The sequence below is a fragment of the Mirounga angustirostris genome, unplaced genomic scaffold (assembly GCF_029215605.1).
Source record: "Mirounga angustirostris isolate CCGP_5_RB_7025 unplaced genomic scaffold, mMirAng1.0.hap1 SCAF_8, whole genome shotgun sequence".
In the NCBI taxonomy this organism is placed as follows: domain Eukaryota; kingdom Metazoa; phylum Chordata; class Mammalia; order Carnivora; family Phocidae; genus Mirounga; species Mirounga angustirostris.
In genome coordinates this window covers 47,507,679-47,529,834 of record NW_026991716.1, presented here as the reverse complement: position 1 = coordinate 47,529,834, position 22,156 = coordinate 47,507,679, and the positions used below count along the sequence as shown (strand labels likewise).

The 22,156-nt window shown below is 42.4% G+C and overlaps 1 protein-coding gene across 1 annotated transcript; it reads left to right on the top strand.

The window, feature by feature from the left end:
• Window positions 1-15,387: 15,387 nt before the first annotated feature.
• Window positions 15,388-21,924, top strand: IL17F (interleukin 17F). The gene is made up of 3 exons (XM_045865403.2): window positions 15,388-15,414; window positions 19,775-19,980; window positions 21,132-21,924. Exons 1-3 carry the CDS (start codon window positions 15,388-15,390, stop codon window positions 21,370-21,372), a joined length of 474 nt encoding a protein of 157 aa, XP_045721359.1. The 3' UTR covers window positions 21,373-21,924.
• Window positions 21,925-22,156: the final 232 nt, after the last annotated feature.

The window sequence follows — 22,156 nt, the reverse complement described above, 5'->3', positions numbered from 1 at the left end:
AAACTTTGCCAATTTGGAATAGCTAAATGGCCACAGGAGGCCAGCAAGTGAAAATCAGCAGAGTTGACCCTTTGCCTGCCTTTTTTTGAACCTGAATCAAAGCCCATTTATGGAGAAGTAATACCTGCTATATCAGACATCTCAATATTGTGAGTTCTGGCCCATTTTAAAGAGATCCCCTTACAGGATCCTCGTGAAACCACTCGCACCTGGATGTTCAACTCTTCGTATTTTTGCGCAGAAGTTTGTGGAGGGGCCTGGGTGGTTTCTTTCCTGCTGTAATGCTCTGAGTAGCTTCCAAAGAACTTAAAAAAAAGTGTGACTTTATGGGGACCTGCATCACATGAACTGGAAGCTGCTCTGTAAAGGAGGTTGTGTTGGTTCTAAGATTGGTGAAGTACTTCATTCTTCCTTTTTATTTTTTTTTTAAATTAATTTTTTTTTTGATGTAGTGTTCCATGATTTATTGTTGGCGTATAACACCCAGTGCTCCATTCTGTATGTGCCCTCTTTAATACCCATCACCGGGCTAACCCATCCCCCGCACCCCCTTCCTTCTTCCTTTTTGATGAGGGGGGAACACCTTACCCTGAAACCATGGGGCAGAAGATGGGGAGTTCTAGTTTCAACTTTGATTTTTTTTCCCCCAGATGTGAAATCCAAGTCCTATTGGAAGTAATCTAGAGAGTCAGGAGAGGGCAGTGGTATCAGGACTGGACTCTGACATGAATTGCGCACTGGCAATGAGTCCTATATTGTGCTCTACTCAGCAGTGGGTGTAAATATAGAACTGCATGCTCTTGAGGCACCGGTTGGGGATTTATATCTAATGTGTCCATGAGAAATTTTAAAATCCAATGAGGGCATACACAATAGGAACTGTAGGAATTGAGGGGGGCCATGAGTGTATCAAAAAGGGGTGTGGGCTACCATGGGGTACGGATATGAAGAAAAGGGGGGTCTCCTCAAATGATCATTTCCAGAAAGGTCCAACATTTTGTCAGTAGGACTCTTGCTCTCTATCCTTCACACCTGGAGAAACTGAGGCAGAGTAGGAGAGTAGGCAGATCTAGGAGTCTGCAATAGCTGTAAAGCCAAGTTTACCTTGCTGACTTTTCAGCGCTCTACAAGCTCAATGAATCTTTATATCAGGATTTTAAAAACTGTGTGTGTGTGTGTGTGTGTGTGTAGTTCCCCCAGCTTAGAGTAACGTTAAAGAAGTTGGTAAGCATTTAAAGGATATAGTCTACTACTCCGTGTCCTTATGTTTCTCTTCCTGCTGCAGGCATTGACCAGCCACTCATGTATGGGTGACCCCTCTGCAGGTCATTCTCCCCTAAGGGTGTCACTGCCACACATGCTGAGATCTGTGATGGCCCAGATTCACCAGGACAAAAAAAAAATACACCCTTCATTATCTATATACTTCACTCAAAGAGAGAAGTCTGTTTACATTTAATTTTGCCATTGAAATAATTAAGATAGTTTGTAAACCTTAGAGAACTATGTCCTATCTTGGAAAATCTTATGCTACCTTATTCCTTATCTCTCCTGGATAAATGAAGTATCAATATGAAAAGATAGTTGTCAAAAAAGACAATTTGATAAGAGTTGCTGGAATGGGGTCTCTCCTCTGCCACTTAGCAAATAACTTAGGGTAAGTGTTGAGCTGCTTGTTATTTGATCTGTAAAATGGGGGTACTCACTGCCTGGAGGGAGGCTTGTGAGACATAACCGAGAGCAAGTGATAAGTGCCTGCCAGCACGGAAATACTCCATGATACTTCCATTATTACTGCAAATTCCAAGTTTCACAAAAACAAAATGTTTCATTCTGATGTGTTACAAAAAACATCCTTTGGTCAAAGCCATTTAAAACAATATCGCCCTTGCTGAGTTCCTGAATTTTGTTCTTTTCCCTGCCTTTCCACTTCCTGATGGTTCCTGTCCTCTGGTCAGTGTGGCTCTGACTCAAGTGCTTCTCACAGGGATGACCCTTACCCTAGCTCATGGCACTGGGTTCCTCAGCCTTCTTCCAGGGACTGGGATCTGCTCGGTGTGGGCAGTGTTACATCCGTCCTCACGACAGCCCTGTGAGGTATGGTCGTTAGGAAAACAGGACGAAGGTCGCGAGGAGAAAGCCTCACAGAAACCAAATAGGTTATGCCCTTCTCATTTTTCCTGAGTTTTCAAACTGGTCTTAATGATTCCAGACTTCCCGCGGTCAGGGTTCCCCAAAGGGTTTGCTCAGTGGAATAAGGCAGGTGTGAGTCACCTGTGTGCTGGCCGCCTCACTCTGTCCTGGCAAGAGCTCTGTGGGAGTTCTCCGCCTCCCCTGCCATGGTCGCTCTCCTCTCCCAGGAGCAGGTCTTACCACTTGAGCTTCAGAGTAGGGAAGAGGGGAGGTGGAGTGCTGCGCACAGGTCGCACAGGAAATCTCTGCAGGGAGCCCAGATTTGGCAGAGGAAATGAGCCCTGCACTGGGAAGCAAGGGTGCTGCCTTCGAGTTCCTTTTCTGACCTACTGTGGCTGAGTTAGCGAGCCAGGCTGGGCAAGTTACTTCCTTAGAGGGAAATGACTTGGTTTCTTTATCTGGAAAGGGAGGTGGTTGAAATAGGCAATCTGAGGTCCCTTCTGGTAATGCTTATGACTCTTAGCACTCAGTGTCCGTTCTACCCACAAGACACGTTGTAGGCCCTGGCACCACTTGGAGGCAGGTTGGAATGAGTCTCCTAGCATCTTGTTAAATATCCTTTTTGAGGGTAGTGATTTTGGGGCTTCTCTATTTTATGGGTAGAGTTCTGGGATGTTTCCATTTATCTCAAGGGGTTTTATTTAATTCCTAGAAAAATTTTAGAATAAAATTTGTTTTTGTTTAACTTCATTTTAATTTGCTGAACTGTAAACCTAGTTCATTTTCTTTGTCAGGTCTGATGCCTCAGGATTGAATGCTGGTTTCTCTCTGGTCTGTTATTAACCAGCATGTAATCCTAGCTCATTCTCTTCAGAGACTAATAAAACATAATAGACAAAATAGAGAACAAAAATTATTTTACCACCTTACTATAACTATTATAATTTAATATATATATAATTTATTCTTGATGAACTTTAAAACCAGTTTTGAAAGTGACACCTCACAATATACCCAGCGGTACCAGGGCACTTGAGAGTGAGATTAACAAATAATTGTAGGGATTTAGGGAGTAAGAATGTTTTGAAACTTTGAATTGAAAGCCAGAGTTCTGAAAATCCTGCAGAAGTAGTGAAAGTACATGTCACATTTAACTCGAATGGGTGATAAAACACTTAACAAATTAGAATTAACAGAGGGATGCTGTATACAGGTTCCAAGCTCCCAAGCAAACTAACTCCCAGAGACAGCAACTCCATGTACTTAGTGATTGGGGCAGGGGAGAAGAGCTGGCCCTACTAATAGTGATCATTTGTTAAGAGCTTATAATATATATACTAAGTGCCACGTAAATCATCTCATTAAATCTTCCCTACCGTCCTCTGAAATGCATCTTACTCTCCCAATTTTTCTGAAGAGGGAGTAGGCTTGGAGAGGTCAGAGAATTAGCTCAGGGCCTCCTAGCTAGTAGCCTGTAGAGTCCAGATTCAAATTCAGGGCCATCTTGGTTCTTAACTACTATAGTCTAACCATTATATCGTGTTGCTGCCTTCAAAGGGCCGAGACTGCTCCAGGGAGCTGGAGTCGGTCACAGCTACGTCTATGGGTGGAGCTGGTGTGACAGCCCGGGCACCCAGGGTGGAGAGATGAAGTTGAAGACCTTCCACCATCGGTGATGCTCTTGGCAGTTTGCCCTTGGAAGCCTGTTTGGCAATGACTGGTATTTGCTATTTCATACCATCTCACAAAGTTTGTGCTAGGGTGGGCCCTACAGTTACCAGGAAACTACCATTCTGGAACCTGTTTAAAAATTCTGTAACTAAAACAAGTGTAATTTTTTCTTATTGTAAAAACAGAATCTTTTCATTAGAGAAACCCTAGAAAATAGCCATAAGAAATAAATAGGAGCGCCTGTAATCTAGTCACCCAGAGAAAATATACCTTGGATTTCTTTTTTTTTCCAGGTAAGTCTCTATATATTCCTGTATAGTTGGGCATTTATTGTTATTAATTTTTCATGATTATAAATAATACTCTGTTGAGCAGCCCTGTCGCCGAATTTTTATGTCCATACTTATTTACTTCCTTAGGATGATTTTCTAGAAGTGTAAATGTTGGGTCAAAATATGAACATTATTAAAGTTTTAGGTATGTTTCACTAAGTTACCAATTTATAGCCCCACACGTATGTATGAGGGATGCCCTTTGTCTGACATCCTTGCTGACATTGGATATCTTGCTCACCCCCCACCCACACCTTTTTTAAATTGCCAAATTTACTCTGGATTTGAAATTAATTTTTTGATCTCATACTATGTACTTCCCATATAATACCTTCTGTAGTAGTTGCAATTCAGACTTACGGAATTGCTTTAAAAATTCTATCATTACAAACAGCAAGTGCGGAGAAAGCAACTTCCCACAGCTATATAATCTTTGAGAGCTGGAGATGAAAAATCGGTAGAGCAAGGCATCTTAAGAGCTGTCACCGAAACCATCTGGCCTGCTCTTGTTTCCATTTATCTGGTTCACAGCCAGAAAAACGTGTGTAAGACAATGTGTAAAGCCTAGAAAGGGTTCAGAATAAAACAAGTCGAAGGCTGGTTTTATTTCTCCTCATCTTCAGAGAACAGGCAGAGTCACTCAAGTGTCCTGACCCCAGTCCAGACATTACTAAGAAAATGCTGCTCACTCTTCAAGTCTGATCCTCTGACAACTGCTCTCCTTTCCCCATGCCCTGGGTATCTTTGTTGTAAATTTTTCTCCAGCCTGCATCTGCATTACCTCTCTGGGCTTGGGGTCAGAAGCCCTGTTTTGAACTGCAAACTCTATTATTTGATAGCTGCGTGGCTTTGGACAGTTGCCACATACTTTTTAGGTCTCAATTTCTTAACTTGTGAAACGGAGAGATTTATCATCTCTTTCTCAAGTAATTGTCTTGAGAGGCAAATAAAATCAAGTATATGAAAATGCTTTGTGAGCTGTATGGCTTTCCCTACCATGTAAGGCTATTAATATTAGAATCACTTTCCTTCCTTGATAGCACTTTGTTAAAGAGAAAAATGGCCCTGGAAGAGTTGGAGCGAAGGGCCCCTTTATTTGAAGATGGATATTGGAGGGAGTAGGAGGCCTCGGTCCAAGCCGGGCTCCTCCCCCAGAGGTGGTCTGTGGGAAAGCCATCCAACCTCCATCATCAGCTAAGAGGGTTACTTCTGAAGACCTGTGCAGCTCCTGAAATCTGCGATGGAGGCCAACAGCAAAGGTAAAGAGGAGCCTTCCTGCCTTAATGGCTATTGTGAGTTGGGGGCCAGGTGAAGGGGTGCTCTGGACACATGCATTTGTAGAGTATGAGAGGTGTCATGGAGTAAGAAAGTCAGCAGTGGTGTTCTTTGCGTTATTTGCTTAGCATAAAACCTGGGTAATGGGCATAAACATGCAATCTACGGGAAGCTTTCTCTCCAGCTTAAATAAGTACGCCTGTCTGCATGTCCAAGAACCTTCTCAGCGTCTATGTTTTTTCCCTGATATCTTTCCCCATCCACTATCTTCTGATCTCCTCTGGGGTCAAATGCAGCAGAGGGAGTGGCGGAACTAGCCTGCTAACCGAGGAGTACTTGCTCTCTGCTCCCACGGGCTTCGCTTTTCCTTCCCACGTCTCTTCCCCTCTGCTTTCCTCCAACTCCATCCTTCTCCCTCGTGTCCCCTGAAGTCCCTCACCTCCGCAACGATGAACCGCCCCTTGCAGGAAACCCATTTCATCCTGCCACTCTACAGTGTTGCTACGCAAATGAGGGGAGCCCCGAGAGTCATCATTGTGAATCAGTCCCATGGCAGGAGTGAAAGTAACACATTTCTCAGAAGGGTGGTTGTTCCGGTGCTCTTTCTCTGGTCTTCCCCCCACCCCCAAGTTATTCTCTTCTTAACCTGGATCTTTGTGGGAAACATACTTAGAATTTTTAGCATTTGGAGTCATGTGATTGTTTTCCATAGAAAGAGGAAAAAACTGAAGAAAAGGGCAGAAGATACATAACTGTATCCACCCACGTGTGCACACTCATGAATACCCCTACTCCCAAGACTGCGATTGTGGGTATGTTTAATTAAGATATCAATACTTTTTTTTTTTTTTGGTTTTCATAGGATCCCAAAGTTGAAGAGACCTTGAAGGAGGTCCAGTCTAAAGAGCCCCCTGATGTATGATTGCCCTCTGGAATGTCATACCTGATATTCCCCAACATCTTGGTGTGACCTTCTGGTGACAGTCTAATCTCTCTCCATTTTACAAAACTTCCAAATACTTGAAAACAATATTATGTGTCTGTAAGTTTTCTCTTGTTCAAAATAACCCTCTTTAAAAATTTTTGGTCAGCCCATCTGATCTTTTAGGAATTGAAAGTAATGTAGGGGAAGAAAAACTTTCTCCTGCACCCTTTTAGGTTCTGTACCCAGGCCCTGTAAATTAAACTGACAAAAGACAGATTAACGGGAGAAAGGGTTTATTATGTATGCATATGGAGGCCTTCATAGAAGAGATATGAAGGACCAAAGAAGTAGTTAGATGCGGGGACTCATATTCTATTTTAACAAAGAGTGATATACTATGGAGAAGAAACTAGACAAAGGGTTGGACTTCTGGGGGAAGTAAATTGTGGGAAGGTAGATATATGGGGAAACTAATAAAAGATAAGGATATTTAGTAGGATTTGTTATGCGGACTCCAGTCGGGACTTCACCATTGATAAGAGTTGCCTCCCATGATTAAGAGTTATCCTCCTCTTCCTAATAATGGGAGAGGGAGACAACTTTACAAAGGGAAATAGGGAAATTTATGCCATGCTTTTAGACAGAAAGATCGGGGTGGGGGGCAGCGAGCTTTTCCTGCATATTTTATGGTGGCATACTCTGATCCCCTTCATCAGCAAGAAACTTGGTGGAAGAAGCAATAAACTAGTGTCAACATCAAATTAAATCAAGTGAATAAATATTCACAGAGTACTAGCTATGAATAGGATATTTTGCTAGGGGTGTGGGAGTGGTGGGAACATAAAGCAGAAGTCACAGTTGTCTCCTTTAAAGAGTGTAAGATCCAGAGAACACATTAGGAATAAACACTTGAAAACTTAAAAAGCCAAAGCACATACAAATAGCTGTTCAAGTGGACAGTAGGAAAGTTGTCTCTAAGTAAATGCTGAGTAAAATGCCATGAGAGTAAGTTGAGAGATCAGAAAAGGGAAAGATACAGGTGGGTTGCCAGTCAGAGGAGATAGATTTTGAGGAAGAGGCTAAGAATTTGTGGTGAACCTAAATGAGCAGAAAGAACCGAAAGGGCCAGTCCAGGGAAAAGGAACTGGCCCAGAGAGAGCAAGGGCTCAGAAATATAAAACATTTTGTGGAGCAGAAGCTGAAAAATGAGTTTCCCTCATGTGGCAAGTTTGGGAAAGTGACTTTCTTTAATGAAGTGGGCTGGGGCCACGCATTAGACTTGGGCCAGTGTCCAGGGAATTGGCAATTTAACCTAGAGGCAAGAATGGAGTGCAAGGTCATCTTCCTGGGGCTAGACTTGCCATCCCAAGTCACCACCCCAGAACTTTGCTGATTGTCAGTATGACAACAGCGGGGAAGTCCAGGAGCAAATGTTACTGATCCCTGGTTCCCGTATGACCCTGGTAGAAACAAGCTCAGGAGAAATTTTAGTGGGAGGAAGCCAGGAAAATTCGACAGCATTTGACAGACACTCACTTGGGCTTTCCCCAGGCATCGGCACTCGGGTCTTATGTTGACTAATTCAATCCACCTTGATGCAGGAAATGAGCTTGGCTGCTGAGTAAGTGAAAGTCTGCACGAAACCTGAGTTGCCTTCAGCTAGCCTGTGGGTAGCTTGGTTAGGCCACCCCAAGGCAGCTGTTGCTGAATTATGGCATGGAACAGCCTCACTGTCCTATTATTCCCTTCATCCTGCCCTCACCAAGGAACCTTATGGTTCTTAGCTATGAGGGCGGACAAATTTGAGATTTAAGGCTCAGGTTTTCTTGTCCCAATCACTTTTCCAGGGCACTTGACTCTCCATTTCTGTTTCAGAGAATGTAATGCGTTGAGTGAGCCCCACTGTGATTTTACGGGAAGTCTCATACTTTTTAAATGTTCCGTAAAAGGGCGCCTGGGTGGCTCAGTCGTTAAGCGTCTGCCTTCGGCTCAGGTCATGATCCCAGGGTCCTGGGATAGAGTCCCGCGTCGGGCTCCCTGCTCAGTGAGGAGCCTGCTTCTCCTTCTGCCTGCCGCTCCCCTTGCTTGTGTGCTCTCTCTGATTGATAAATCAAATCAATCAATCAATCAATAAATCTTTAAAAAAAATCTATGCCAATTTGATAGGCTAAATATGCTATCTTAAATTGTATTACTTTGATTACTCTTGAGGTTAAACTGTTTTTTCATGTATTTTCTATTTTAATTTCTTTTAGTGTCCACTGTTTCCTTTTTCTTTTTAATTGAGATATAACTGATAGATGACATTATATTCAAGTGTACGATTTGATATTTTTATACATTGCAAAATGATTACCACAGTAAGTCTAGTTAATATCTGTCAACCGAGAGTCTACCTTTTTTTTTTTTTTTATAAGATTTATTTATTATTTGGGAGAGAAAGAGCGTGCAGGGATGAGGGGCAGAGGGAGAGGGAGAGAGAATTTCAAGCAGACTCCCTGCTGACCGCGGAGCCTGATGCAGGGCTTGATCCCGAGATCCCAATGTGAGCAAAAACCAAGAGTCAGAAGCACAACCAATGGAGCCAACAAGTTCCCAGGGTCAAACTGAACAGCAAGGCCCCCTGGATGGTGGGGGCATGGGCGCGGTGCTTACTTTCTCACTGCAAATGTTTGCTTGTTCCACTCCTGCTGCCTCTGTTTCTGAGGCTGCTGTGTCCTCCCTCCACCTCGCTTTGCAGCTATGTCGACATCGTGGGACTCTGTGTGTAAACAATTTTAGACCTGGAATCAATGTAAGAGAATTAAAGCACAATGTCAGCATAGAAATTCTTTAAAGACTAGGCTCATGACTCTTTAAAGTTCCCCTGCTCTGTCAGCTACCACACTTTCTCACTGGCATCCCTCATTTCTCTTCCCACCGGGGATAACTCAGATTCCTGTTATTTGTATGTGTAGCGCCTTCCTCTTAGCTTCTACCCTGGAAGAAGAGCATTTTCCTCTCTGTATTTACCATGGATAGAGAAAGGCTCTTATCATTGCACTTCCCAAAAGGCCCACGGTAAGTTCTCTCCAAAACAGAGGTACCATCTGGTCTGACATAAAATTCATGGCACTCCTGGGTGGAGGAAACTGTCCTGGTGATTTCTTTCCTTTTTTGGACAGTACTTTTATTTTTCTTCTTACCCATGTTAGTTTAGGTGCCCAGCACAGTGACTGGCACAGAGTGGGCATTTAATAAATGGTGTTTTTGTTAACAAGGAGATAAAGCTCTGGTGCAAAAGGTTTCCACAGTCCAGAGAATAGATTCAGAATTGAGGGGTCCCTCATTTGATCTGGAACTTTCTGCAGTGACCTCAACCCTGTCACACCCAGGATTTTCACATGGCACCCTGGGGAAACACCTTTGCTAAGTCTTTATCTTCCCCTTTACATTTCTTCTTTGTCAGCTTTTGTCTCCAGTCTTCTTCCTTCATATCTCTTCACTGCAACTCTTCACACAGATTCATTTTTTCGTCAGATGATCAGGAATTGTACTCTGTTTTAGACAGAGGGAACACATAGAGAGATATTGAGACACGTATAAAGAGGAGGGAAAGGAGGGGTTTTCTGTGTTTTTTATCCCTCTTGAGCTAAGTCCCACGTAATTCTTATGCCCACAAACATCAGCATTTGAGAATCCTGACACAATATTTTCATTGACAAATGATCATTATAATAAGCTCTTTCTAGTGGTTAAATCAAAAGTAAAGTTGTTTTGTTCTTGAAAATTTTTTCACAGTGAAAATGTGTTCAACTTAAGAAAAGGGGGGGTGTTGGTTGCTATGGAGTGTGATTTTTCTGGAGATTCTGGAAAGCACACAATGAGTTTGAATTTAGCTTCAAACAAAATAAGTAAAACCGAATTAACGGGCACAAAGAATTCTGGAACTGGAAATGATCTTTTGCATTAAAAGGAGGAAAAAGGATTATGTGGAGTTTGTGGGGTCTGTAGCTTTACATCTGTAACAAATGCAGTCATGTTACCACATGGTTTTTTCTTCAACGGGATAGAAAGGTAAGGTTATAAAAGGGAATGGGACATGGACTTTCTAAATGATCTAGGGGCTAAAATGGCAAATAAGCCATGTATATGATTAGTTTGAATAGCCTAGGCAGAGGAAGAATTTTTATGACTGAGGAGGAGAAGAGCTGTAAAAAGCTTGAAGATGGGCATTAAAAGCCATAATACTTTGAGGCCATTCTGACCCAATCAATGTTTTGGTTTTTTTTTAAATTTATTTATTTGACAGAGAGAGACACAGCGAGAGAGGGAACACAAGCAGGGGGAGTGGGAGAGGGAGAAGCAGGCTCCTCACTGAGCAGGGAGCCTGATGCGGGGCTTGATCCCAGGACCCTGGGATCATGACACGAGCCGAAGGCAGACGCTTAATGACTGAGCCACCCAGGCGCCCCTGACCCAATGTTCTTAACTTGTATTCAGAAAGATCTGACTAACATAAATAAGTGCTTCAGAAGGGAAATTAGAAAGCAGTGTTTTAATATCATTTGGAGATAAGACTGAGGTTAAAGTAAATTATATACTAATAGCTTGTGTTTAGTGAATAAGACAGTGAATGATAATCTCAGTTTATTTTTTGCATTTAATTCCTTATAAATATTCTTTAGACCTAGTATATGGTAATATCATTTAACTGGCTATTTTGATAAGGAGTCAGAGCTCTGATAAAGAAAATGAAAATAAACAGAAAAGCCTATAAAATTACTTAATGTTTCTATCAGTCATTTTAGACTGGGATAAAACACTTCAATTTGGAAAGAGAAAGAACGGAAGGTGCGTAATAGTTTTGGTCTGTAGCAACCTTGAAATCCTGCGTGGTTGACACTGTGGGGATCCCATAGCCAGGGCATGTGGGATGTTCTTTGATTAGACCCGGATTTTGTTTTTTGAGAGGGGCCCACCTCCCAAGTACTCATGTGGTCCCTGGCTCCACCTCCCGGGAGTTTTCTCCCCCCCGCCCTCCCCAATAATCTCTGGCCGCATCTGAAATAGTGTTGTTTGGCGAATATACCTTCCTTGGGGCCTTACTTCCTGCTCCTAGATGGGTACAGGACTGAGAGCTGGTTTGTGACTAACTTTGAGAACTCTCAAAAACTTAGTGAACTTTTATCTAAGTTGGTTCTTTTCGTGGTATAATTCCCAGAACTCTCTATTTCTTTGCTTTTTCATTCCTGTAAGTCTCTCTCCCTCTCTTGATTTAGGGGTAGATTACTAGAACTATACCCTTACACTCTTTATTCTGAGTCCTTTTACCCAATTAAAAGCATTTACTAGATGCTTCATTTTGATTCTTGCCTGTAGGAAGTTTATTTGGTTGAAAGGTTTTACTCAGCATTTCTCCCTCAAAGGCTTTTTCAATCTATCCTTTGTTTTTGGAGGCTAGAAATAGTTGTTTCTTTTTTTTTTTTAAGGCTCTGAATTTCTGGACTCTTCATTCTCTTTCATTTTGTTTGTAAACTTGCCAACTCTTGTATTACCTTGTCAAATACAGACAATAGCATCTAACATACACAACTAACCTTCTGTTTTCCAATCTCTCCCTCCACTGCTCTTTTTATACCTCTAGGTTATCGTAGATAATAATTTTACTAAATGTTTTGCCATTGCATAACATGGGTCATCATTAATCTAGCCTACGGTTGCCCTGTCATCGCAGCTTGCTGCCTGGCCATTATTGATCATGCCACTATTTTAGCCTTTTGCTGTGGTGCTCCTCACTTCTAGGTATCAATTTCTTTCTTTCTTTCTTTCTTTTTTTTTTTTTTTTAAGATTTTATTTATTTATTTGACAGAGCGAGACACAGCGAGAGAGGGAGCACAAGCAGGGGAAGTGGGAGAAGGAGAAGCAGGCTTCCCACTGAGCAGGGAGCCCGATGCGGGGCTCATCCCAGGATCCTGGGATCATGACCTGAGAGCAGACGCTTAACGACTGAGCCACCCAGGCGCCCCTAGGCATCAATTTCTATACCCACACATATACTGCTAGATTATGACTGCATATCTTGATCAGATGTACCTTTTTTGAGGATAAAATCTCTCTGATGTAAACTAAATGTGTACATTTAACTATCAGTATCCCCACCCCTCTCATGCTATTATCTTATTGATTAATATATGCATATTTGCTTTCTTTCCCTAACTAGATTTTAAACTCATTAAGGTAGAGACCATAACTGTACAGTCTATTTCCTGTAAGAGTAGCCCCAAAAACACGTAGCATGGCTCCCAGCACATAGTAGGGCATAAAAAAATGTTGCTAACTTGAATGTTTGACCAGCTCTAATGTTTTACCACATGTGAGGCTATGTGTAACTCGTTCTTGGAACTACAGCATCTTCTGCCATCTTCTTCTGTGGGTTCTTGGACTTGTGTGTAGAGTGTTCTGGTGGTCAGGGAGTTGAATGACAGCTCCATGTGTATTACTGAGACTCCGAAAGGTGGTAACAGCTTGGATCATGGGTAGTACATGGGTAGTCATGAAGGGCTTCCACCATAACCAGCTGTGTGTTAATCATATATTCATTATTGTGTTCCTAGTATTGGCACATAATTTACAGTGTAAGAGGTGCTTACTAAATGTTAGATGAAATGATGATCTGGACCTGTTGATTCAGTTCGAACTTAGCAATAGCTGGTTACTAGTTTGACATCCTGATGAGGTACTTTTACCCTGATGAGGGAGAACTTTGTGACCGCTGAATGTAAAAAAGGTCAGTTTCCCTCTTACATAAAGGGTCATTTAATTCTCCTCTGCAGTGCAGCAAATACTCTTGTATTGAATCAGACATTCTTTGAAGATTTTATTTATTTATTTTAGAGAGAGACATCAAGAGCGTGAGTAGGAGAAGGGGCAGAGGGAGAGGGAGAGAAAATCTCAAGCAGACTTCATGCTGAGCACAGAGCTCGTCTCGGGGCTCAGTCTCATGATCCTGAGATCATGACCTGAGCTGAAATCAAGAGTCGGATGCTCAATTGACTGAGCCACCCAGGCACCCCGAATTAGGCACCCTTAATTCAGAGTGACTTGTTCCTTCTTTCAAGAGAGCTGGTGTAGTCTTCCATGCATTGAGATTTGGCTCTCAAATCTCAGTGGAGATGAGACTACTGAAGAAAGCGAGTGACTCAACCCACTCAATTTAATATGCTTTTAAGGATCTTTTACATATATTGCTTTGGTAGCATGACTGATAATTAGCAACTTTGAAAGCATGGCTCTTGATTTTATGTGCTAGCTTCCCTGAGTCTATGAAAGGACATCTCTGGCACGGCCTTAATTCTCTACACAGTGGGCTTAGGGGCTTCAGTCTGGCTGGAAGGGCTCAGCTAGGGCACTTGTCTTGAATCTGTATATGCATGGAAAATGTACAGTTTTAATTTAGGTTGTAGATTTGGGGATATATATTTAGAGAAGGAGGCTGGTAGAGATCACTGGTCAGGAGGAACTAAAGTTACCCTAAGTCCATGAAGCCCTCAGAAAACCCTCCTAAAACATACACACAAGTACTAAATAGATTAGATATGAGCACAGAGGGCACAGAGAAGGGAAAGATGCCTGAGGGGACTATTCAAGGAAGCCTTCTTATAGGAGTTAAACTTCTCATTGATCTGGAGGTATAGCGAAGAATCCACAGGCATGGGGAGGAGAAATATGGATGAAAGGCTCATGAGCACAGAAGCATTTCGATCAGTCTTGGAGGGGCTTCCAGTGAACCCAAGAGCTGCTTCCTTTTCATTTCCTTCATTTAAAGAAAATGGAGGAAAGTTGTTCAAACATGTTGTGATAGAGGAAAATAACTTACTTGCTAGAGTGTGCCCTGCCTTTTTAAAAGAACATGTGTAATTTTCCCTGATCTTACTGGAGACAAAAAAAAAAGTAACTTACTGTTATTTCAGAAATATCTGTGTATCCCTAGAATACATTAGCAGACATATAGTATGTGCTTAATAGATGCTTGTTGACTTAAATGGAACAGAGAAAAATTAACTTCCTTTAGGTCATTTAAAATTATGTTAGAGCATTTAAAGGCTCTACTTGCTAATTCATTTTTGTTAAAAAAAATTCTCAATCAGAGATGGCCAAGATAACGGTCAATTATATGCTTTATGAAAATGATTATCTATTAAGCATCAGTAGGATTTTAAGCATGGGGTTAAAATAGAATTTGTTCAGGGAGTCTATTAAACTACCTGGGGATATAATTCTGAATCTCTTACTGATGTCATTAATTTCTTTGGTTTTGTTTTCCCATTCATAAAATGGAGGTAAAGATAGTCCTGTTGTTGGGCGCCTGGGTGGCTCAGATGGTTAAGCGTCTGCCTTCAGCTCAGGTCATGATCCCAGGGTCCTGGGATCGAGTCCCACATCGGGCTCCCTGCTCCTTGGGAGCCTGCTTCTCTCTCTCTCTCTCTGTCTCTCATGAATAAATAAATAAAATCTTTAAAAAAAAAAAAAAAAGATAGTCCTGTTGTTTAACACCAAGGACCCTATCTATTTAACACCATTTAACCCTATTTAACACCAAGGATAACCTATCTCCCACTTAAATCATGGTTCATATCGCATGACTGGAAAGTAGAACATATGGTGCGTGACAAGAGTTGTTAGCCATTTGGGGAAGAACAAAAAGATCATGACAGCAATTTGTAATTTGGTTCATCTCTGTAGTAAATTAGTTAAGAATTTTGCCGTAATTTGAGGGCGGGGGGGGGTGGAAGAAAAGGAAGATTTGGTCCTTTTTCCGTCATCCCCTTTTAGGGTCCCTCTCTGATTCCCCTTCAGGAAGTGGAATAGAAAAAAAAAAAAAAAACTACATTCGTCAGTAACTCTGGGGTAACCACAACTAACACAGTAAGGAGGTCAGTTGAAATAAGGACAAGTGATTGCTATAAAACCGACAGGTACTCTCATTGACACAGCACAGGCGTATACAGGGTGACACACACACACAGGAGGAATTACTACACAAAGCAGGCAACCAGAGCAAAATGACAATGACCATCCTGCGCAACACGGCCATGGTGAGTAAAAATAATTCCTATTTCGTAGCCGTCATCCCTAGGATTTCAGGAGAGCAGATTTCTAAAGAATTAGGCCTGATTGGCGTCTTTATTGGTAATATTTCTTAAGGACAGACTGACTTTAATTTTGACCCCTGTCTGGTGGAGAAAAAGAACAAATAACTAGAAGTTATAATGGGGTGCAAAACATAGCTCCTCATATGGTGGCTTTTGCATAGGTAGTTGATAGCTTACTCAACTCTGGTGTCACAGACAGCTGGACATGATCTCCCCTGTGGCCACCATTATAGAGTTAGATCGGTCTAAAGCTCCTATCTCATCATGGGGACTTCCAGCCTTTTAGATAGTACACATGTATTTTCACCAAGGAAAGTGGGTCCTCAAAAGCTTTAATGATTCTCTTAAGACTACAAGTCGACAAAGAGTGCCCAGGGTGAAGGAAGTGAAACCACTCAGTATTGAACTTTGGATAGCTCCCAGAGGAGGGAAATTTGCTAGGTCTCAGATAGCTGATTATTTTTGCATTGTCTCATTCCTCACGGAGGAGGAGAGAGATGCTAGTATGATGGAAATCTACCTCTCCTGGGTCTAGAATCTTGCCTGGCATTATTCAGGTAAAGCCTGGGAAGAATATAATTAATGTAGAGGAGCTTGAAAACAGGGCTTGGGAAATTATACGCCATATTATTGGCTTAAATAAGCCCTCTTTTTTTTTTTCCTCCATTTACAAGTCATGTAACTTAAAAGAGCTTGGATTTCATAAAAGATCATGGCATATGGTGATGATAATACTATGTTATATTTATGTATTGTTTTAGAGAATACCAGAAATGCAGCAAAGTGCAGTAGTTAGGGAGCATAAGCTTTGGAGTCAGACAGATCTGGCTTCACTACTTACTAAATGTGGGGGATTTGGGGTAAATTACTTAGCTGCTCTGTGCATAATTATTCCCTTAACTGTATAGGGGAATAATAATGGCATTTCCCTCAGAGGTTTTCTTGGGGGATTAATTGATATCATTGAGAATGACTAAATCTGTCCTCTGAAATGGCTTAGTTTTTAGTTAAATTGGTCATTTTAATATATTAGCCAATAAGGATAGAGAAAGCATTCAATGTGTTAAATATTAATATTAGTAATATTATTATTTTTACCTCTGAAACTCTTGTCAGCCCAGGGAAGTAGATTGGGACTACTTTCTCCATCATACAGATGAAAAACAGCTCAATTAAGCCAAGTGATTTAACATCACTGGGTACTGTACACGTAAGAACTGGGATATGAATCTAGGTTGACCAACCTCAAGTACGGTATGGTTCTCCTTGAGTGGTTCAGAGGCAGGATCTGAATTTGAAGCCATTGTGTCTAAACAAAGCTGTCGGATAGCTTTGTGCCCCAAAGCCGTTTCTATTTCTGGTTTGTTTGAAGTAATCTGTTGGGCCATCTGCTAGAAACATGGTGGTTCGAAGGGCATTAGAATAGGATTAGAAGCTGGGAGGTACAGGCAGGTAAGACATATTCGGTAAGCAGTTGAGACAAATTCTTCTGTGCCTAGGAACTGGCCAGGCTCTGGAGCACATTCCTACCCAGGGGTGAGCACACGTCACAGAGACGTTCAGGAGACAAATGCTCAGATGGTCTCAGGTGAACTTGCAGTAGAGTTGGGCTGTCGATGTCCCGACAGTGCCCACCTTCACTGACGTGTTCTCCTGCCTCTGTTTCCGGTTGTACAGAGCAGGAGCGATACCTATTTATCTGCCTCAGAGGTGGCCTATAAGAATTCAAATCTATAAGATGCTCTGAACCTCTCAGAGAAGAAGTGCTGTGTATGTCATTCTTAAGAATCAGCAAGAGCCATATCAAAGCCTCTGGCCATAACCACTAACATCTACAGTTTCAGATCAAAAGCTCTGTGGAGCAAACTAGAGTGCTTTGCAGGCATCATCCGATTTCCTGGTAAAGAGCTCTGTGACCTCCAGTGCTCATGCAGTTCTGACACAGCTGCCACCTTGCTTACAATGCTTGGCTCCTCCTGTGGGACAAAGCTAAGATTAAACACCACGAGCGGCTATATACTGATAATAATAATGGACTTCAATAGCAACAGTACTGGCCACTGACACCTAGGTTTGAGTCCCCAGACTGGCACCCATAGGCTGGTGAACCCAACCAAGTTGTGTTGTTACTTTCCAGGCATGACTCGTTCACCGGTCCCATTGGGATAATTCATACTAGCTCTGCCTACCTCGTGAGGGAGTTGTGAGAATCCAGTATTCAAAGAGATGTGAAGGTGTGTTCTAACATACTCCAAGAATATAAGCAAATACAAGGATTTGTTAGAAGCACGGAAATGATTGCTGAATCATAGAACCCAAAAATGCAGTAACTTTAAAGCTTTGATGATGAAAGCTAGAAGTGACTCAGTGAATTTGATACCAAAGAGGAAAGAGGAAACACACAGGAGAAATTTCCTTAAGAAACCAAAGGAAGTGATTGGTAGGCTTGGGAAGCTAAGAACCCTCTGGTCTAAGTAGGCATCTTTTATCTTTTTCGAACTTATTTCATAGCACTTTGTCTAGACAGAAGATGCATGAGGGCAAATTCCACATCTTTCCTGGCCACTGCGCATCCTCAGACAGGTTGACCTACTGGCTGCCTATGTTGAATCCTTGCCCCGTGCTGACAGTGCTTTTCCTGCCTTATGTGGATCATATCATTTAATCTTTACATTTTCTGGCAGAAGAAATTGAATCACAGCCAGTCAGAGTCCTGAAACTGAGTTATGGACTCAGGACATCTGACTCTAGAGCATGTGTCCCGAGTCACCACATAAAGAGTCAAGAAAGAGTTGAATGAATGAATGATTGTAGTAGATGAAAGTGGACAAGTGCTGATTATCTGAAGGCAAATCAGCCTACTTCGGGCTTATCAGAGTCAATCTTGCTTTCAACTTCTTTTTAGTATCTGCTACCTTAGTACACGAAATTGGCACCGTGACCTTTCTGCGTCCTCTCGTCATTTCTTGCCTCCAGCATCTGCAAAATATAAAAAGGAGGTCCTTTAAGCAGACATGTCTAATCACCTCCCCTACCTTAGCCTGTGGAAGGTGTGAGCCTGAACAACACTGAACCCAGAGAATGAAAGCAACTCAGCTTCAGTTCCTGTTCTGCATTATGTTGAGAGTTGGTGATAGGCCTTGTCCATCCCAGTAAGTTTCAGTGGTGACGGTGGGGTGAGCAGAACGTGGTTGCGACAAAGGGAAGCTGGAGAGATTTTTAGCTCTTCTTTTAGGGAGGTCTTCACAGAGCACTTTCTTTCTTTGTGCATTCCTGTAACACCAGATAGACCGATATTTCAGTGTAAGTATAAAGAATATGTTCCAGAGCTAAAGACAAATAGTTTTCATATTCTCTGTTGTTGTGCATCATTAGTGGCCCTGCTTCTTTCAATGAACATGGATAATTGGAACTTTGCTATAGTTGGTTTTGCACAGTGTTTTTCTTAATGCTTTGAATTTGACTGTATTGTTTTGTTCATTCATTCACTCACCTGCTCTTCCATTCATCCAGAAAGTATTTGTGGAACACCTATTCTGTGGTATGTTCTGCAGGAACTTATAATCCAGTAGGTGTCTAACCTGAACAAAAATGATACATTTCCAGACAGTAAAGACATAGCACTTGAGTGCTATGCCTTCAATGCTAGATGGCAAGTGCTTTATGATTTAAGGAAAATGAACATATTTCTAATTGAATGACTTTAGAGACAGTTCCTAGAGAAGACCACCTCTGGGTGGGGCCTTGATGGAAGGGTAGGCTTCCATCAAGGTAGAGGTGAAGTAGTGTATTCTAGGTGGAGGGATGGCTGGGAGGAAGGATTTTGTGGAGAATTCATGAAATATGAGGTTGGAAACCAAAATAAGAATTATCATTTATTAATCCTTTTTTATTAGATAAATTTATGGGCACTTTATAATAGAATATTACATTTAATCTTGTGAATATTATTATAAAGCAAGTATTATAATCCAGCTGGAAAGAAGAGAAACCAGAGGTTCAGTGATGAGGCCAGGTCAAGATTTAAACCCAGTCCCAGATCCTGATACCTTTCTGTCCCACATTGAGGAGCTCTTAGACTCTGGGAGGCTCAATCACCAAGCTAATGAGTTTACTACTCATTTTGGCACCCTGATATCTTCATGTGTGACTGTTCCCATTTCCAGGTGAGGACCTGAGGTTCAGAAAGAAGCCGTGGTCCCATAAAACACTGGGGATCCTGAGTTCAGCTAGAGCATGGGTTGTCTCTTGTCAGCAAATGACATCAGAGTCCCTAACCAACTCAACCTTCTCTATTTTCCAGGTCAAGTCTCTGCTCCTGGTGGTGTTGGGGCTCACCTTCCTGAGGGAGGGGGCAGCTCGAAAAAACCCAAAAGCAGGGGATGCTGCCCTGTGCCCTCCTCTGGAGGATAACAGTGTGAGGGTTGACATCCGCATCCTCAGGCAAAACCAGGGTATTTCCATCTCAAATGATTTTCAGAACCGCTCCAGCTCCCCTTGGGATTACAAGTAAGTGTAAATGAGAATGATCTTCACATTCTTTTGAAAAATATGTTAATTTATTCTAATGTAAAAAATTTAGAAAATACAGAAAAAAATAAAAGCCCTAATATTTACTCTTAAAAACAGAAATCCCAACTTTGCCTGGGAGCTCACATTTTTTCCTGCTGTTTTGGGCTAGGTCCTCCTGTGTGGTCAGAGGTCCTGCTATTTTGCTTCCAACTTCTCACTGACTCTCTGCCTTTTCCTGCTTCATGATGCCCTAGGTTGGAATTGACAAGCTTTCTGTGCTGGAAGAGAGGGCTCTTTAAAGCAGCCCATATAATGATCTCTGCATGGGGTTAAGTGGGAGCCAGAAAAGTCAGTGTGGAGTGATCCACTCAGATTAGACATCAGTCTTCAAGGAATGAGGAGGAGGGCAGAGTAGACAAGAAAGGCCAGTTTGGGAAAGGGGATGCATGATGGGGATGGGATGTTCAGGGTACTGTCCTGTGATATTGTCTGATGTGTCGGATCTTGGAATACTAAGCATTCATCTATATGCTCCAGATAGAAGCCTGAGAACAGATTCCAGGGACAATTAGAAGTGCTTCTGGGGCTCCTGTATGGCTTCCTAGAGGAAGGGAGTATGTATGGTGGTGGCAAGTTGGCTGGCATGATTTTGCTGCCTTTGTACCTCCTGGCAGAGGGGGCTTTGAAGGAAGAAACAGGGAATGTGCTGGATTCACAGACTGCTGGGGCTTTGGCTTTCCTTTCCAAGCAGCAGGCTTTGTAGATTTTATATTAGGAGACCTACTAGTGATATTTTATATATCTAGGCAAAGGATGAATAATAATTGAAATAATAACAACAGTGTGAGGAAAAATAAAAGAGCTGACATTTATTGAATGCCAACATGTAGCCTTTTGTGTGCATTTGTATCACTGAATATCCTCAGAAGTCCGATGAGAGAGACCTGTGAGAATCCCCATTTTAGAGTGGAGGAAACAGGCTTAGGCAGTTAAGCACCTGCCTGGAGGGCTGTGGATGAATCCAGGCCATCTGGCTGCAGCCCTGGGTTGCTGGGAAATGCCTCCCTGCCCAGTGGCGCGGGGCGCTCACATTTGTCCATCTCCCTCTCCCTTGTCTCACCATCTGCTTTTGTCCGCTCCCCCTGCAGCATCACCCGGGACCCCCACCGGTTCCCCTCGGAGATTGCAGAGGCCCAGTGCAGGTATTCGGGCTGCATCAATGCCGAGGGGCAGGAAGACAGCTCCATGAATTCTGTTCCCATCCAGCAGGAGTTCCTGGTCCTGCGGAGGGAGCCCCGGGGCTGCACTCGCTCCTTCCGGCTGGAGAAAGTGCTGGTGACGGTGGGCTGCACCTGTGTCACCCCCATCGTGCGCTATGTGCACGCCTGAACGTCCGCTTGGCTGAAGAAGCCCTGAAATACCACTCCCGGAGCTCTGCAGCTAGTCCTCTGTGGTCCCAATTCTCTCCACTTCGTCGGCCTCTTGATAAGACTGGGCGGAATTCTCAGAGCTCTGTATTAGATAGAGTGTCAACTTTCTGGGGGCGCTTCCAGATCATAACCTAGTCCTGAGCTGTTCCACTGTCCCAAACCCTTGAAAATGGACGGAGGAGAAGGAAGGTGCGCATAGCCCTGCCGTCGCTGTGATTGGTGCCATTCCCGGGGAATTCTGTTGCAAATTCTGTTCCGTGTGGATGAAGATGCAGAAAATGTAACCACAGTATGAGTGTGTGGGAGGGGGTGAGGGGTGGGGTGGGGTGGGAGGGATGGGGTAAGGCTCTAGTACACAACCTTATTAAGATTTACTCAGTAGAGGTTGGCCTGATGCTCCTATTTTTAAGGAAACTGTCCATCTGTTTATGATGTATTTTTATATAAAATTTTAGGAGAAAAATTAATATATCAAGTATTAATATAATAAAGTATTAATGATTGAAAAATACTTCAGGTGTTTCTTTCCAGTCTTGGCTTGTATTCACAGAGCTTGGAACCCTGAAGATTGTGAAATTCTAAATACTTGTCATTTGTTTTTCGTATTTTCTCATAAGTTCCTCATTAGAGGACTACTGTTAGTGTTATTTTATTATTATTATTATCATCATTACTGTGTGTGTGTGTGTGTGTATGTGTGTGATCTTGGGGACTTGTTTCCTCAGCTTCACTGAGATAAATTG

Excerpts from the sequence above, each read along its gene's own strand:
- IL17F (XM_045865403.2), top strand. The coding sequence starts at position 15,388 with ATGACCATCCTGCGCAACACGGCCATG. Across the intron at positions 15,415-19,774 it reads TCCTGCGCAACACGGCCATG|GTCAAGTCTCTGCTCCTGGT; the intron begins GTGAGTAAAAAT and ends TCTATTTTCCAG. Across the intron at positions 19,981-21,131 it reads AGCTCCCCTTGGGATTACAA|CATCACCCGGGACCCCCACC; the intron begins GTAAGTGTAAAT and ends CTCCCCCTGCAG.